Genomic DNA, 20,000 nt, shown 5'->3' on the forward strand with positions numbered 1-20,000 from the left:
TATCAAAGGCATCCTCTTCCACCAAACCTCTTATAAGTATGAAAACTAATATTTAATGCAATGCTTTACCTTCAAGACATACCTGTCTTAAGTAAGCAGATTTCAAAATTATTCTTAATTAGCTTTATACTTTCCTAACATAAGCAATTGATTAATTACTTGATTGATTTCATCAGGGTACTTTTAATTTTCCAATTTTTCATACATCCAAGATAACGTTTTGCCATTTCAAGCAATTGAGCTTTGGTCTTTACAGATTCTACTTAATCGTTCATTCTCCTTCGGAAAATCTTAAGTCTTGCGGCCTTGTATTTAATGCAAATAAATTATACTAATATCAATAATATTCTAGAATTCCTGTGATATGTTGAAAGGTGTTTCACATCACTGCATATGTAAATTATTAATTACGAATGTTTGTGAATAGCCAATAAACAATCAAGATTTATCTGACATTTATTTTTCAACTTAAGTAGATTTTCAGGTTGTGAGGATTTTTAGTGTTATGCTAAAGGAAATCCAAATATAACTGTCTTGTTTGATTCTGTGGAAAATTCTATATATTCTAATTCTAATACATTGTTATGATATCAAAATGTTTTATGATACTTAGGAAATTTTGTCCACTCATATCATGTTCAAAGTAAATGTAAACTAATATTCTCACTATATATATATATATATATATATATATATATATATATATATATATACTGTATATATATATATATATATATATACATATACTACATATATATATATATATATATATATATATATATATATATAATATACATGTTCCACAAAGCATTAAGATTACATAATTAATATCTTTGATTAAATTTATCAAACATTTGATGAAATTATGGAATGTTTCTCTGATCTAGACTTCCTAGTACCCGATAACATTTCCACTAAATTGCCCATACACAGAAATATCATGTGCCGGATTATTATTATTATTACTATTATTACTTGCTAAACTATAACCCTAGTTGGAAAAGAAGGATGCTATAAGCTCAAGGGCTCCAACAGGGAAAAGCGTGGTTTTAAGTGAGATAAGCTCAAGGGCTCCAACAGGGAAAAGCGTGGTTTTAAGTGAGATAAGCTCAAGGGCTCCAACAGGGAAAAGCGTGGTTTTAAGTGAGATAAAATTGCTAAAACCAACAGTATACTTGCACCGTGAATAATCTGATATATACAACTACGCGAAGCAGATTATATACCGTTACCAGCATTGCACACCTTGATAAGGATGATTTAACTCAGTTGATAATTTACAATTGATAACTTACTGCAATTGATAATCTATAACTTGATAATTCACAGCAACTGATAATTTTCAGTGGTTGGTAATTTGCAACATGACGATATCATGGTGGCAGTGACTAACAGGAACAAGATGTTACTTTTCGCGTTTTGATTCTTGATGTGAGAAAGTTTGCGACAAAATATGAGGCAATTGAAACTTTCGAGATTACTAAACTATTCCTTTGTATCCGATTGCAATTGTGTTCGGTATAAGTATCTATAGTCAATTTCTATTAATGAGGCGCATTTGCATCGACTCGCAGGGGTGCCCTTTTAGCTCGGAAAAGTTTCCTGATCGCTGATTGGTTAAAATTATCTTGTTCAACCAATCCGCGACCAGGAAACTTTTCCGAGGTAAAAGGGCACCGCTGCCAGTCAGTGCAAATCTGTCCCCCTAAAAAAAAATCAACTAAAGGAATGTAGGTAAGATTTCCTTACATGTAAGATTAATCTAACACATATTAAGTAAAATCTTTTCTTTATAGTATAAGAGAATCTATTATGACCAATGAAATATCTTTCTAATGGACACAAAGAGACAAAGGCGGAGTTGAGGTGAGTTGGACAGGGAATTGATTCTACCAGTTGGTGTTCATTCAGAACTATCCAGTTGATTGCTATTATTGACCTTAAAATGTCACATAAATACTCTTCTGTCATTTCAATGGTTGACATTTATGGAAATAAATACCAGCTGTCCACTCAATCTGTATTTCTTATCATTAAAGCCAATCGAGAAACTAAGACATGTTTAAATATTCAATCCTAAATCTAGAACAGCACTTTTCCAATCACTCGGCCTTTTTAATGTTGCAAGAATAACAGAGACTATTTATTCGAACGCCATTATGTCTTAAACTGCGTAAAAAGTTTTTCCAAAGAAAGCATTGTTATACCTTACGGTGATAAATCAGATTGTCTATTATTCAAGAGACTAATCTATTAGTTTATTAGACGACTAGTGTATAAAACAATTCGGGAAGGAGTTATTTTGACATAGGACAAGTGACAACTACAGCGATAGCATTTGATAGAGGAAGACGCAAGGAGGAAGGTCCACTTAACCTGAAGGTGAATATCATGTGAAAAGTTACATTTTCTCGAAATTTAGTTTTTATATTTCTTGAACACTAATACTAATGGATTATATTTCCAGTCATTTGAAATGACATTGTACGTTCTAAAACAACATTGTCCAGATTTAGCAAGACGGCATCCCAAATTCCTACGTATCAAAATACTTTACAATGTAAAGTTCGGATTAGAAACTATTAAGTGTTTCTATTTGCTTTCAAAATATTTATATAGCATTTGATATTGTTTATACTAAACCCATCATGTAAATATGATCACAGATTGCCTATTAATTGAGACCTTTTTTAATATTTGCAAACCGCTGCTATTTTAGAATGTATTTGTACTAGATTTCACTCCAAAATTTTATTTCGTTTTTTTATTTTTGTGTCAACAACTCCAAAATTTTATTTCGTTTTTTTTATTTTCATGTCAACAACTCCAAAATTTTATTTCGTTTCTTAATTTTCATTTCAATCACGAAATTTTTTTATTTCGTTTCTTAATTTTCTAAATAATCACTCCAAAATTTTATTTCACATTTTTACTTTTCATTTCAATCCTTCCAAAATATTATTTTGTTTCTTGATTTTCTAATTAATAACTCCAAACTTTTATTTCATTTATTAGTTTTCTATTCAACAACTCCATAAAATTGATTTTGTTTCTTAATTTTCTAATTAACCACAGTTTTTCTCATTTATTTTCTTGATTTTCTATTAAATCACCAAAATCTTACTTAGTTTCTTAATTTTGTTATTAATCACTCTGAAATTTTATTTAGTTTCTTAATTTTCTGTTCAATCACCAAAATTTTACTTCGTTTCCTAATTTTCTATTCAAAGAATCCAGGATTTTATTTAAATTCTTAATTTTCGATTTAATTTCAGAATTTCTTTGTATTTCATCTCACATATGACTACTTTTAAGTAATTGCATAAACCTTCTCAAATGTAAATGTATCCCTATAATGAGATAAAGTGTCTTGTAAATAAGGGAGTAGTTATTGAATTCATAATTCAATGTAACTAATATGGTTAATAAAAATGTCTTAATCATGATCTATGCCTATTGACGCAAAGGGCCTCGGTTAAATTTCGCCTGTCGTCTCTATCTAGAGATTTTAAATCAATACCTCTCCATTCATCATCGCCTACTTAACGCTTCATTGTCTTCGGGCATGAAGGACGTGGGTCTTACAACTCTTCTATTGACTAACCTATGGTCAATTCTTTTTAGCGAGGCAGATTTGCACCGACTCGCAGTGGTGCCCTTTTAGCTCGGAAAAGTTTCCCGATCGCTGATTGGTTGGACAAGATAATTCTAACCAATCAGATAGCAGGAAACGTTTTCAGAGTTAAAAGGGCATCGCTGCAAGTCGGTGCAAATGCGCCTCATTAAAAAAATTGAGTATAGTTGAGTTTGGTGGACTAATCTCTCTTGGAGAGTGCGAAGAGCATGACCAAACCATCTCTATTCATCCCTCACCATGATCTCACTCACACATGGCACTCGGGTAATCTCTCTTATAGTTTCATTTCTTATCCTGTCCTGCCATTTAACTCCAGATATTCTTTTGAAGATTTGTTCTCAAATCTACAGAATGTGTTGGATATAGTTTCATTGTCATACCGCGACTCATATCCACACAGTAACACCTATCTCAATAAACTGATATATAGCCAGATTTTTTTATGTAATTTCAGGAGATTTGATTTCCATATTTTACTCAACCTAGCCATTGTCTGATTTTCGTTTTTCAATCTTTCATTAAACTCTAATTATAAAGACTGATTACACTTCCTTTTAGTCTGAAGAGAAATATTACGAAAACTTTTCATATATATATAATTTTCTGTAACATCTATAAAAATCTAAATCTAACATGTTATAAAAAGGTATGAAATTCAGTTTCAGGAAATAGCCGACTAATGTCTAGAAAACCACTACTGAGAGTTGCTGCTGAGCAGGTAAGGTTCATATTGCAATTGTTATAATTTCTTGTATAGTTCTCCAATTAATTGATTGGTTGATTTAAAGTATTCTGGCATCCTGACATCTGAGGTCATTGACGCCGATATCATTTGTTTTATATAAAAAAAATAAAAGAATATTCAATGAAACCCATAAAATTTGAGATGGCATTATAAAAGTTAAATAGTTTTCAGAAGAACTGCTTCTGAAATAACTCTAAAAAATGCCGCTCAACTTATAGAGTAATGTTCAATAATTGAACTACAGAGTAATTTACAATAATTGAAGTATAAAACGAATTAACAGTGGTAGGCTTCATATAAATGCACCAATTTAAATATTTATGCTTGTGGGCACTTCTTAAATAGCTTTACACTTTTATTCGAATTTAAGAATTTTTATTAATTTGTTTCGGAGTTCACAAATACTTTTGGTGTAAAAACTTTCACCACAACAGCCTTTATATTAAAGTTTAATTCCATCACTTAACCAGGGCAGTAACGGAGAAGAGTCGCGAAGTGAATCGAAACGTGTAGAAACGTAAATGCATTTTTTGGTTATTCTGAAAACTATCTGGAAAATAGTTTGTCGGGAGAGAAACTCTACGGGATTTGAACGCCACAAAGACATCGTCTATTCATTATATACGTGGAGTAACATACCCATATACAGTATATATGTATATATATATATATATATATATATATATATATATATATATATATATATATATATATATATACGATAAATTTCCAGATTTATACATGTTTTTCATGTTCATATAAGCCATATATTATAACCCTCCTAATATCTGGATTCTCTCGGCCTCGGGATCAGAGACCCAAGGGGGGATCAACTCAAAGATAATAGCTTCTGGTCCACCGGGGAATCGAACCCAAGAAACTAAGGTTCCATTTGTGGCTAAGTTTGGAACCTCATCAGTTTCTCGGGCCCGGGTTCGATTCTCCGGCCGACCAGAAGCTAATATCTCTGAGTTGATTCCTCCTTGGGTCTCTAATCCCGAGGTAGAGAGAATCCAGATATTAGGAGGAGTATAATATATGACATATATATATATATATATATATATATATACATATGTATGTATATATATATCTATATATGTATATGTATATATATATATATATATATATATATATATATATATATATATACACCATTTATTTATCTATACATATATATATTATATATATATTTATATATATATATATATATAGTGTGTGTGTGTGTATGTATGTGTATATATACATATATAATTATATATATATATATATATATATATATATATATACATTGAATTATAACTTATTATCCTCTTGATTCTTTCTACATGAAAGTGGATTCCATGGAGTCAAATTGAGCAAGGAAATGGGAGTCTGCAAGTTTATGGCCCCATGGGAGACACACTGAGGATTTTGGCTCAACTTCTTAATTTTAAGTAAGATTTTCTATCTTCGCAATTTCTTTCATTATTTTATTTTGTTTCCTCGTTTCCTCTCCTCACTGGGCTATTTTTCCTTGTTGGAACCTTTGGGCTTATAGCATCCAGCTATTTCAGCTACACTTGTAGCTTTGCTAGTAGTAGTAGTAATAATAATAATAATAATAATAATAATGATAATAATAATAATAATAATAATAATATGCCTCTTGAACTATGAAAACATCAACATTATGTACTGCATGCGTACATATATATATATATATATATATATATATATATATATATATATATATATATATATGTATATATATATATATATATATATATATATATATATATATATATATATATTCAAATACAGAAATGTACTTATATATAAATACACTCACTTATCATATACTGTATAACTACTATTATTATTATTATTATTATTATTATTATTATTATTATTATTATTATTATTATTACTTGCTAAGCTACAACCATTTTCTCCAGCAAGGGAAAATACCACAGTGAGGAAAGGAAACAAGGAAAAATATATTTTAAGAACAGTTACATTACGATATTTTCCATATAACTATAAAAACTTTAACAAACTTTAATGTGCCCAAGTGTACCCTCAAGCAAGAGAACTCTAACTCAAGACAGTGGAAGACCATATTACAGAGGCTATGACACTACCCAAGACTAGAGAACAATGGTTTGCTTTCGGATAGTCCTCCGAGAAGAGCTGCTTACCATAGCTAAAAAGTCTCTTCTACCCTTACCAAGAAGAAAGTGGCCACTGAACAATTACAGTGCAGTAACCCCTTGGGTGAAGAAGAATTGTTTGGTAATCTCAATGTTGAAAGGTGTATGAGGACAGAGAGGAATGTGTAAAGAATAGGCTAGGCTACTCAATGTATGTGTAGGTAAAGGGAAAACGAACCGTAACTAGAGAAAAGAATCCAATATATATATATATATATATATATATATATATATATATACATATACAGTATATATATATATATATATATATATATATATACATATACAGTATATATATATATATATATATATATATATATATATATATATATATAGATAGATAGATAGATAGATAGATAGATATATAATATACATACTGCAAATATATGAACATAAAAGTGTATAACCATTTACATAAGAACCCTATTTTGCGCACGTTAAACTAAGGCATTTTGGATTCTACGCCATTGTTCTCTAGTCTTGGGTAGTGCCAGAACCTCTGTGCCATGGTCTTCCACTGTCTTGGGTTAGAGATCTCTTGCTTGAGGGTACACTCGGGCACACTATTCTATCTTATTTATCTTCCTCTGGTTTTTATAAAGTTTGTATAGTTTATTTAAGAAATATGTATTTCAATGTTGTTACTGATCGTAAGATTATTTATTTTTCCTTGTTTCCTTTCCTCACTGGGCTATTTTCCCTGTTGGAGCCGCTGGGCTTATAGCATTCTGCTTTTACAAATAGGTTGTAGCCTAGCAAGTAATAATAATAATAATAATAATAATAATAAGACCTCGTTGTCACTGATACCTAAAGTTCCTAACTTTTATATTCTTTCTTTCTAGCTATGAGGTTTTACGACCAGCTGACGGTTTTTGGGGTAACTATCTGGGCAATGGAACCTGGTCAGGAATGGTTGGGATGGTCGTACGTGAGGTAAGTAATGAGGAAGGTGCTGTAAATGGTACTTCTAAATCTAAATTTAAGATCGATTATTTTAGTAATAGAATTTTAATTTTGCTTGCATTCTATTTCTGTGTATGTCTATTTGAAGTCATATACCAAACTATATGGTAAGGTGTAAGCGTGTGTGTGTGTGTGTATGTGTATAAATATATATATATATATATATATATATATATATATATATATATATATATATGTGTGTGTGTGTGTGTGTGTGCGTGTGTATATATTTATATATAATATATATATATATATATATATATATGTGTGTATAAAATGGTTGTATACACACTAGTGTATATATATATATATATATATATATATATATATGTGTGTGTGTGTGTGTGTGTGTGTATAAAATGGTTGTATACACGTGTATATATAATATATATATATAATTTATATATATATATACACACATATATATATATATTATATGTATGTGTATGTGTATAAAATGGTTGTATACACTTGCACATGTATATATATATATATATATATATGTATTATATATATATATATATATATATATATATATATATATATATATATATACAGAAGAACCACAAGGAAAGTGTGGTTCCTTTGCATCTGAGCATTACATATCACTTATTTTTACTTACACATTATATATATATACATACATATATATATATATATACATATATATATATGTATATATATATATATATATACATATATATATATATATATATATATATTTATATTTGTGTGTGAGTTTCATCTTCTTGCAGGAAGTTGAGTTTGCTCTAGGTCCGTTCGCCAACTCACCTTCAAGAGCGACAGTCACTGACTTTACCATCCCGGTCCATACTGACAGTAACGTCATCCTAATGGTGAGACCGACAATCAGGAATGACATCGAAGGATTCCTTAAACCTTTCACCCTAAACGTTAGTAGCTACTTGTAGAGTTTACTCATATAAGTTGGTGGAGAGAGATTTCCATTTCACTCCTTTCTGGATGACAGATGTCTGGAAGCTAGAAACCGGTAAAATATTCAACTTTCACGCTCCCAGACACCTGTCATCCAGAAAGGGTGAAATGGGAATCTCTCAAACACCTGGACATCCACCAAGTGGTGCAGGTTTAGTATGTGGCCTACCTTTCGAATATGGCCTACGAAATTTTATCTGTTTTAGTATGTGGCCTAACCTAACCTAACCTAACAAGCCAGGTAGGCCACATACTAAACCAAATTAAAAAATGTAGGCCACATACTAAACCAAATTAAAAAATGTAGGCCACATACTAAACCAAATTAAAAAATGTAGGCCACATACTAAACCAAATTAAAAAATGTAGGCCACATACTAAACCAAATTAAAAAATGTAGGCCACATACTAAACCAAATTAAAAAATGTAGGCCACATACTAAACCGGCACCCACCCAGTTATATGAGTGACTGTTATACTGTCGTTTTCAAAACATGAGAACTGTTATGAACCTGACTTCTTACTTCTTATTTCTTACTGAGCCTGAGAGTTTGCTTTCTGCATACGTCATTATTTTGAGATACCTTTAGATTGATTAATCTTCCTCAACTGGTTTCAGGCGTGGTTGTTAATACTGGCTTCCTTCGTGGTAGTTAGCCTGGCTATGATCCTAATTCAAAAGACGGAAGGTCGGCTGTTTAATTTTTCGACGGATCACGTGATCTCAAAGTCTGTCCTTTGGGCGCTTAAGACTGTGACACAAGAGAGTAAGTATTTCCGATAAATCTCAAATAATGATAATGATAATAGTCAATGTAGCCCTTTACCGTTAGCTATGTCAAGCAATGGTAGGTATATGGTTTTTCCCCCAATAAGTTCCTTGAATTTCCATGTGCCAGGATTTGGGGTTAGCATACTCATCTGATATATATTATAGACATATTTTTGAACGGGTGGGAAACATAATCTGAAGCATGCTCTCAAGAGAAGCTATATATATATATATATATATATATATATATATATATATATATATATATATATATACATATATATATATATATATATATATATATACATGATGTATATATATATATATATATATATATATGTATATATATACACGCAGTAGTGCCAAACGTATAATTACTCAGTCTCTCCCTAGCCCTCAGGTAAGGGGTGAGTGAATAGTCATGCCCTGGTGAGAGGAGGCACCCCCGGAAGGTACACTCGGAAACCACAATCTCCTGCCGTGTCGTAGTTATGAAAGGGGGGAAGAGGTAACGGTGGCCACAATGGGAATGGTTGAATATGTCATTTTTGACGGGCCGCGTACACTATAGTCATTTCCTTTTAGTGAGGCAATTTTGCACCGACTCGCAGGGGTGCCCTTTTAGCGCGGAAAAGCTTCCTGCATACTAATTGGTTGGGAAAGATAATTCTAACCAATCAGATAGCAGGAAACTTTTCAGAGCTAAAAGGGCACCGCCGCGAGTCGGTGCAAATGCACCTCATTAAAAAGATTGAGTATAGTAATCTAATAATGACGATAGGAAGGACCGATTTGAAAGCTGTTTTCATTACAGGTTCAAAGTGGCTTCCGAAGAGCGACGGAGGACGAGTAATCGTGAGCACGTGGCTCCTGGCATCCCTGGTCTTCCTGTCCTCTTACAGCGGTATCCTTACCGCTATGCTGACCATCCCTAAGGTTACCATTCCCATAGATTCCTTGGAAGATCTTGTCTTGCAGAGTAACCTGCCGTGGAAGCTTCTAACTGGGAGTTTCCTTTCCGACTACTTCAAGGTAATTCTTTATGACAAAGGTTTTTCTCTGGTTTCTATATCGCAAGGTAATTCTTTTCCTCTGGTTCCTATATTGCAAGGTAATTCTTTTCCTCTAGTTTCTATATCGTAAGGTAATTATTTTCCTCTGGTTTCTATATCGTAAGGTAATTCTTTTCCACTGTTCTCTTTATCGTAATGCAATTCATTTCTTCTGGTTTCTATATCATAAGGTAATTATTTTCCAATGGTTTCCATAACGTAATGTAATTCTTTTCCTCTGGTTTCTATATCGTAAGGTAATTCTTCTCTGGTTTCTATTTCATAAGGTAATTTTTTTCCTCTGGTTTCTGTATAGTAATGATGTGCAAAAATCAATACTGCCTAAGAAATTTTAAAATAGCGTATAATCAAGTTTCTATGGCATTCCTTATTTCATTTCCTCACTGAGCTATTTTTTCCCTGTTGGACTCCTTGGACATAATTATAGCATCCTGCTTTTCCAACTAGGATTGTAGCCTAGTTTGTAATAATAATAATAATAATAATAATAATAATAATATACTGTAGTATGTTTCTTCCCAGATCATAAACCAACCCTTTTACCTTAGTTGATATGCAGTGCTTATTAATAATCTATTTAGGCTAATATAGCATAGACCACTACAAAACTTTGAACAGTGAATCATATTCTAATACTGTTAGGCTTTTACCGAGAGGCTTGAAATCCAGGATATGCTATGAAATGCTGCCTTCTATGTGTCATTAAAAGACAACTTGCTAAGATACATCCATAAAAAAAAAAAAAAAAACTGTCTCCACAAAATCGATAACATTTAATTTATACAGAAGTTCCTCTCTGAGAACTCTGGAAAACATAATTACCCTGTTCATCTCGGTACAGTTGGCTGCATTAATTCCGATACACTTCACAGGAAGCGAAGGAGACATCTGGCAGCTGTATATTTTACTAGATAATGCTGTTTTTCTTTTCAAGACCAACTATTGACAACGCTGCCTGTCAAAAAAAAAGTAGCTGAAATTGTAAACAGGTGATCAAAATATCTTATATACTAATTTTATGAAGTGCTGTTACGAAAATAACATTATGTTTCTATACGGCACTTCATAAAACTAATGAAAATGCGTTTGATTACGTGTTTGCAAGGTCAGCGACTTTTTTTTTTTCTTTTTACAGGCAGCGTTGCCAACCTTCTCTTCTGCTAAACACAGTGTTACTTACTACGATGGACAGCTGCTGTTGTTGTTATTATTATTATTATTATTATTATTATTATTATTATTACTAGCTAAGCTACAACCCGAGTTACAAAAGCAGGATGCTATAAGCCCAATGGGTCCAACAGGGAAAAAATAACCCAGTCAGGAAAGGAAAAAAAAAAGGAAAATAGAATATTTTAAGAAAAGTAAAAGCGTCTCCTTAGCTTCCAATGAAGTGTACACGAAATAATGGCGCAACTGTACTTTAAAAAGGAAACATTCACGAGTCCTCAAGAATGGACAGAGACAATTAATGCTAAAAACGCAAAGAAATAAACCGTTGAGGTGTGAAAAGGATTTTTTTTTCAACTATTTCTTAATTGGTTTCATACATTACTAAATTTATGCGACGTTGAACGCTTCTAAAAAAAAAAAAAAAAAAAAAAAAAGAATGTATGAAATCTGTTGAAAAATAAAATCAGTCTTTTCTACAATGATTACAGCCTCAGGTCCGCAGGGTGGATTAGCTTTTAGTGAAATATTGTAGAATTTACAATTAACATCATAATTAATTAAATGAAGAGTCAAAGAGTTTACTAAAACAAACAAGGTGTTATTAAGAAGCCCTGCACTGATTATAAAGATAGAAAATGCTTACTCATCATAAGTATTATTATTATTATTATTATTATTATTATTATCAATTGCCAAGCTAAAACCCTCGTTGGAGAAGTAGTACTATAAGACCCAGGGCTCCAACAGGGAAAGTAGCACAGTGCGGTAAGGAAATATGGAAATAAATAAACTATAAAAGTAATGAACAATTAAATACTTCATATATAAACTATAAAAACTTCAAAACACAAGAGGAAGATAAATAAGACAGAATAGTGTGCCCGAGTGTACCGTCTAGCAGGGGAACTCTAACCCAAGTCAGTGGAAAACCATGGTACAGAAGCTAGGGCACTATCCAAGACTAGAGAACAATGGTTTGGTTTTGAAGTGTTCCTCTCCTAGAAGAGCTGCTAACCATAGCTTAAGAGTCTCTTCTATCCTTATTCTTACCAAGAGGAAAGTAGCCACTGAATAATTACATTCTAGTAGTTAACCCTTTCATTATTTCTAGACATCATTATCCTTAGAAAAAATTTCCAAACATTATATATCTAAAAGCAATTCAACTGTAAGTCAATTTTTTTAGTGAGACAGATTTGCACAGACTTGCAGGGGTGCCCTTTTAACTTGGGAAAAGTTTCCTTAGAGCTGATTGGTCAGAAGTATTTTTGTCCGAATACTTCCGACCAATCAGGTATCATGAAACTTCCCGAGCTAAAAGGGCACCCTTGTGAGTCTCTGCAAATCTGTCTCTCTAGAAAAAAAAAAATTCACTATAACTACTGTTTTTTTTTCCCTGGCCTTTCTCAGGAGTCCAAGGATCCAGTTCGCCAGAAAGCTTACAAGGGAGCGATTGGAACTGTCCCCGACTGCTGGTATGCGAGGCAAGAGATAATGGACGGGAAATTTGCTGGTATATGCGTCGAAACAACTGCATATAAAGTGTACTCTTGGGATTTCAGGTAAAATAAGTAGATTTTAGCTACTGATATTCTCTTCATCATTTTAGTTAATTAGCCTGGTAGTAACGTCCTTGCCTGGTGATTACCAGACTAGTTAGTTCCTTTGGTTGCGGCAACCTCAGCATCCTTGTTAGCTAAGGAATGGGGGTTAGTGGGGGCCTATAGGCCTATCTGCTGAGTCATCAGCAGCCATTGTCTGACCCACCTTAGTCCTAGCTCGGGTGGAGAGGGGGCTTGGGCGCCGATCATTTGAATATATGGTCAGTCTCTAGGGCATTTTCCTGCTTGATAGGGCAATGTCACTGTCCCTTGCCTCAGCCATTCATTAGTGACCTTTAAACCTTCAAACGTTCTGGTATTCTTTTTAATGCACCTAAATTATTAATTAGAAGAAATTAGTATTCGCTATCAGTCCGTTTACTTGCACTCACGTTCATAACTTTCAAATACATTGTCATGAAATTTATAATTAAAATTATTTCCTAACCTTAGGCCTCCCTTGCGTCATAAGATGAGGAAAATGTTATATAATTGTAATTTAGAAATACATTCATCTTACAATTTCTATAACTCATAGTCATCAAAATTTGTTTTCGGCTTAGCTCAACCAGAGAAAATTTATAAAAAGTTGGGTCTCTCTTCAGGCTGATTTTCATGTCAAACTAAATCCGTTATAGCTTTCTTTAGTTTCTTCTAAAACACTAAACATACATCCTCTATGGAATACCTTTTATTATTACTATTATTATTATTATTATTATTATTATTATTATTACTAAATAAGGTACAACCCTAGTTGGAAAAGCAAGATGCTATAAGCGCAAGGGTTCCAAAAGGGAAAAATAGTTCAGTGAGGAAAGGAAATAAGGAAATAAATAAACTACAAGAGAAGTCATGAGCAATCAAAATAAAAAAAAAATTAAGAAAATTAACATTAAAATAGATAATTCATAAATAAACTATAAAAAGAGACAGCCTGTTCATGAAAAATTTCACTGCAAATTTGAACTTCTGAGGTTCCAATATCATTCAACATCATTATCTATTATCATTATTTTCTTGATTGTCATTATTATTATCAGCAGTAGTACTTGTTTTGATGTTTTTGCCAACCTCATTATAATCATTGTTAGGCTGACATAAGTCTGTTTAAGTCTTTTTATAGTTTATATATGACATATCTGTTTTGACGTTGTCACTGTTTTTAGAATGATTTATTGTTAAATTGTTCTCATCATTTATTGATTTCCTTATTTCCTTTCCTCGCTGGGCTATTTTTCCCTATTGGAGCCCTTGGGCTTATGGCATCTTGCTTTTCTATCTAGGGTTGTAGCTTGACTAGTAATAATAACAATAATAATAATAATAATAATAATAATAATAATAATAATATTAATAGATCTCTGAATGGTTTAAAATTCAATTAAATCTTAATTATACAGAAAGGGAAAATTATGATATGATTTCTTGTAGATTAACCTAAGAAGAAAATTGAAATAGGAAGTTTCTTATATTTGAATGTTTTCCTATAATAAAACATTTTTTTTGCAGCACAACTGGAAGCTGCCACGTATACATAGCTAGAGAGAAGGTTTACACAAATAGCCTCTTTTCTTTGATCTTCAAGAAGGGATCTCCTTACCTGGAAAAAACTAATAATGTGTAAGGCTCTACTTTATTTCAATAAATTTGTTTTTTTAGATTCTCCGAATAATTTGTAAGTTCTTGAGACTTTTTATACAGGCAGAATCAAATAGATAGTTTTGAGATTTTACGAATAATTTGTAAGTTCTTGAGACTTTTTTATACAGGCAGAATCAAATTGTTAGTTTTGAGATTTTACGAATAATTTGTAAGTTCTTGAGACTTTTTATACAGGCAGAATCAAATTGACAGTTTTGAGATTTTACGAATAATTTGTAAGTTCTTGAGACTTTTTATACAGGCAGAATCAAATAGATAGTTTTGAGATTTTACGAATAATTTGTAAGTTCTTGAGACTTTTTATACAGGCAGAATCAAATTGATAGTTTTGAGATTTTACGAATAATTTGTAAGTTCTTGAGACTTTTTATACAGGCAGAATCAAACTGAGTTTTGAGATTCTATGAATAATTTGTAAGATCTTGAGACTTTCTATATAGGCGGAATCAAATAGAGTTTTGAGATTCTACAAATAATTTCGAAAAACTTGAGACTTTTTATATAGGCATAGTGAAATTAATAGTTTTATTCCTTGTTTTTAGAAGTACTTAGTACTGTACTTCCCTTAGTCCTGTGAATGAGAAATAAATGACCATACCTCTTTCCATCCAACGACTAGTATTCTTATCTAGGATAGTAGTAACGAATCTATTCTATAAATTATAGCTATTAATTCATCATCATCGTCTCCTCCTACGCCTATTGACGCAAAGTGCCTCGGTTAAATTTCGCCAGTCATCTCTATCTTGAGCTTTTAAATCAATACTTCTCCATTCATCAACATCTCTTTCACGCTTCATAGTCCTTAACCATATAGGTCTGGGTCTTCCAACTCTTCTAGTGCCTTGTGGAGCCCATTTGAAAGTTTGATGAACTAATCTCTTGGAGAGAACGAAGAGCATGCCCAAACCACTTCCATCTACCCTTCACCATGATTTCATCTACATACGGCAATCAAGTAATCTATCTTTTTGTTTCATTTTCAATCCTGTCCTGACATTTAACTCCCCATTTTCTTTTGAGGGTTTTGTTTTCAAATCTACAAATCTATTAATTAATTTGCTAATAATCAGAAAGCCTATATACCTCTCCAACTGCTTTTCAGCAGCTCTTCTAACAGAAGGACATGCCAAAATCAACCCATTGTTTCTGGTCTTGGTTAATGCTATAGCCTCTGTACCATGGCCTTCCACTGTCTTGAATTAGAGTTCTCTTGTTTGGGGGTAGGCTCGGGCACGCTGTTCTGTCTTGTTTCTCTTTTACTTACTTTTTAAAAGTTTTTATAGATACATGAAATAATTATTTTAATGTTGATACTGTTCTTAAAATATTTTATATTAATTGCTAATTTCTTCTATTGTAGTTAGCTAATTTCCTTTCCTCACTAGGCTATTTTCCCTGTTAGAGCCCTCGGGCTTATAGCATTCATCTTTTTTAACTAGGGTGTTGGAGCCCTTGGGCTTATAGCATTCTGCTTTTTCAACTAGGGTGTTGGAGCCCTCGGGCTTATAGCATTCTGCTTTTTCAACTAGGGTGTTGGAGCCCTAGGGCTTATAGCATTCTGCTTTTTCAACTAGGGTGTTGGAGCCCTAGGGCTTATAGCATTCTGCTTTTTCAACTAGGGTGATGGAGCCCTCGGGCTTATAGCATTCAGCTTTTTCAACTAGGGTGTTGGAGCCCTCGGGCTTATAGCATTCTGCTTTTTCAACTAGGGTGTTGGAGCCCTCGGGCTTATAGCATTCTGCTTTTTCAACTAGGGTGTTGGAGCCCTAGGGCTTATAGCATTCTGCTTTTTCAACTAGGGTGTTGGAGCCCTCGGGCTTATAGCATTCTGCTTTTTCAACTAGGGTGTTGGAGCCCTCAGGCTTATAGCATTCTGCTTTTTCAACTAGGGTGTTGGAGCACTCGGGCTTATAGCATTCTGCTTTTTCAACTAGGGTGTTGGAGCACTCGGGCTTATAGCATTCTGCTTTTTCAATTAGGGTGTTGGAGCCCTCGGGCTTATAGCATTCTGCTTTTTCAACTAGGGTGTTGGAGCACTCGGGCTTATAGCATTCTGCTTTTTCAACTAGGGTGTTGGAGCACTCAGGCTTATAGCATTCTGCTTTTTCAACTAGGGTGCTGGAGCACTCAGGCTTATAGCATTCTGCTTTTTCAACTAGGGTGTTGGAGCACTCGGGCTTATAGCATTCTGCTTTTTCAATTAGGGTGTTGGAGCCCTCGGGCTTATAGCATTCTGCTTTTTCAACTAGGGTGTTGGAGCCCTCGGGCTTATAGCATTCTGCTTTTTCAACTAGGGTGATGGAGCACTCGGGCTTATAGCATTCTGCTTTTTCAACTAGGGTGTTGGAGCCCTCGGGCTTATAGCATTCTGCTTTTTCAACTAGGGTGTTGGAGCACTCAGGCTTATAGTTTAGCAATTAATCGTAATAGTATTCTTTGTGCTATTCAGGTTACACAGCTTGAAGGAGTCTGGAATAATGTCAAAGTGGTTGAATCAACATTTGATCAACGGTACTCAGTGCAAGCGACCCCCATCTAGGGACTTATCTGGGAGAGGGATTCGTGCCCTTAACATTGAAGCACTAGTTGGACCGTTTATTCTCCTTGTCTCTGGTAAGTGTTGTAAATAAGTTTGTTCTACCTACATTAGAAATTGAAAAAATATATACTTATAAAAGTATAATTTTATTTACTTTTTTAACACTTACAACTTGACTGCGTTCAGTTTTTTTTCTGACTATATTTGTAAACTTAGTTTTTGGTAGACAAGTCTTGATTATGTTCTTGAAGTTCTAGATATGAGATAATAAGTCTTGAAAGAACTGGCATGGGTGAAGCTAATAAACACCCATTAATTACATCCCTCGCCTGAAATTAAACATTAAAATCAACTCCTCTTTAACTTATGCCCCATTTCCTTTGAAGTAAAGTAATTGGAATCTTCCTTTAATATCTCAAGATCACTATTTGTAAGTGTAATCAAATAGACAAGACAATAGAAAAGCAAACAATACAAATAAGTATATTAGTATATTAAATAACCTCGGACCAACTTCATAATTACAGATATCAATAACCATCATCAATATTATCAATATAATCTATCATTAATATCATTATCAGTAGCGGTACTAGTAGCATTGCTGATGTTATTATTATTCTTTAACTCCTCAAAGGTTTAAAGGTTTAAAGGTCACTCATGAATGGCAGAGGCAAGGGACAGTGACATTGCCCTAGCAATCAGGACAATGCCCAAGAGACTGACCATATATTATATGATCAGCGCCCAAGCCTCCTCTCCACCCAAGCTAGGACCAAGAAGAGCCAGGCAGTGGCTGCTGATGACTCGGCAGATAGACCTATAGGCTCCCCAAAACCCCCCAACCTTAGCTCACAAGGATGGTAAGGTTGCAGACACTAATGGCACTAGCGAGTCTGAGCGGGACTCGAACCCCCGACTGGCAAACACCAGGCAGAGACGTTACCAATCAGGCCACAAACGGAGCTATCATCAGAATACTACTTATATTCTAGATTACGGGTTGATGTGGCCTACTGGAAACGTCCCTGCCTGGCTATCTGCAAGACAGGGATTCGAGTTCCGCCGCTCAAGCTACTTTTTGTAGTGTCTACAAACTCACCATCCTTGTAAGATAAGGATGGGTGGTTTTTGGTGGAGCCTAGGGGTCTACCTGCTAAATCGTTAGCAGCCAGTGCCTGGCCCTCCCTTGTACTAGCTTGGGTGGAGAGGGGACTAGGGAGCTGATCACATTATGGTCAGTATCTAGGCAATGACATTATCTCTTGCCTCTGCCATTCATGAGCGGCCTTTAGACTTCTAAACTTGTACAAAAGATGGTATCCATAAACTGATGATCTCATTTGCCATTGTTTATGTCACTGTATCGTATTAATTGAGTATTCCTGTAAACAAACATCACTGAAGGGGAGGATCAAAATACTTTTATTTATTATGACATAGTTCTGAATAATGGACATTTATAAAAATAAAAAAAAATTGATGTTCACAGATACGCAGTCACTTACGAACAGGCACATGGCACGTACACACACAGACACACACATATATATGTATACACATAGACATATACATTAATATCAATAACAATAATAATACTATTATTATTATTAGCTAAGCTATAACTATAGTTAGAAAAGCAGGATGCTATAAGTCCAAGGGCTCCAACAAGGAAAATATCTCTGTGAGGAGAGGAAATAAGTAAACATAAAATAGAGTGCCTGAGTGTACCATCAATCATACGACTAAAAGAGGATCTCTAACCGAAACATTATCATCATTATCATTATCATCTCTATAATCTATACTAATATAATTTCACATTTCATTTACTACTAAAACATCTTTGTATCTCTGCAGGATTTATTCTGGCATTTCTGGCGTTCCTCGGAGAAATCAAGGTTTCCTCTAAAGAGGAATAGATAAAAAATGGGATTATGGACGTGATGGCAGAGATGACATGGCTTTTCAAGGCAAATCGATTTTGAATTATGTAAAGTGAATATTTGTGATGACAATTGCATTGTGTAAGTGATGAAAATTGCATTGTCTAGGTGATGACAATTATATTGCCTAACTGATGACAATTGTATTGCCCAAGTGATGACAATTGCATTGCCCAAGTGATGACAATTGCATTGTCTAGGTGATGACAATTGCATTGCCTAACTGATGACAATTGCATTGCCTAGGTGATGATAATTACATTGTCTAGGTGATGACAATTGCCTTAACTAACTGATGACAATTGCATTGCCTAAGTGATGACAATTGCATTGCCTAAGCGATGACAATTGCATTGCTTAAGTGATAACAACTGCATTGCCTAAGTGATGACAACTGCATTGTCTAGGTGATGACAATTGCATTGCCTATGTGAGGACAATTGCATTGTCTAGGTTATGACAATTACATTGCCTAACTGATGACAATTGCATTGCCCTAGTGATAACAATTGCATTGCCTAAGTGATGACAATTGCATTGTCCAGGTGATGACAATTGTATTGCCTAACTGATGACAATTGCATTGCCCAAGTGATGACAATTGCATTGCCTAAATGATGACAATTGCATTGTCTAGGTGATGACAAGTGCATTGCCTAACTGATGACAATTGCATTGCCCAAGTGATGACAATTGCATTGCCTAAGCGATGACAATAGCACTGCCTAAG

The 20,000-nt window shown here is 33.6% G+C and overlaps 2 protein-coding genes across 8 annotated transcripts in view; one reads left to right on the forward strand and one right to left on the reverse strand.

The window, feature by feature from the left end:
- LOC137632690 (cuticle protein 19-like) overlaps nt 1–20,000 on the reverse strand; it is a 227,205-nt gene that overhangs the window by 39,693 nt on the left and 167,512 nt on the right. The gene's annotated exons all lie outside the window — the stretch shown is intronic.
- Nucleotides 9,163–19,246, forward strand: LOC137632217 (glutamate receptor 1-like). The gene is made up of 6 exons (XM_068364100.1): nt 9,163–9,265; nt 10,085–10,302; nt 12,927–13,078; nt 14,630–14,740; nt 17,235–17,398; nt 19,185–19,246. Exons 1-6 carry the CDS (start codon nt 9,163–9,165, stop codon nt 19,244–19,246), a joined length of 810 nt encoding a protein of 269 aa, XP_068220201.1.

Source organism: Palaemon carinicauda, chromosome 41 (assembly GCF_036898095.1).
Source record: "Palaemon carinicauda isolate YSFRI2023 chromosome 41, ASM3689809v2, whole genome shotgun sequence".
Classification (NCBI taxonomy): domain Eukaryota; kingdom Metazoa; phylum Arthropoda; class Malacostraca; order Decapoda; family Palaemonidae; genus Palaemon; species Palaemon carinicauda.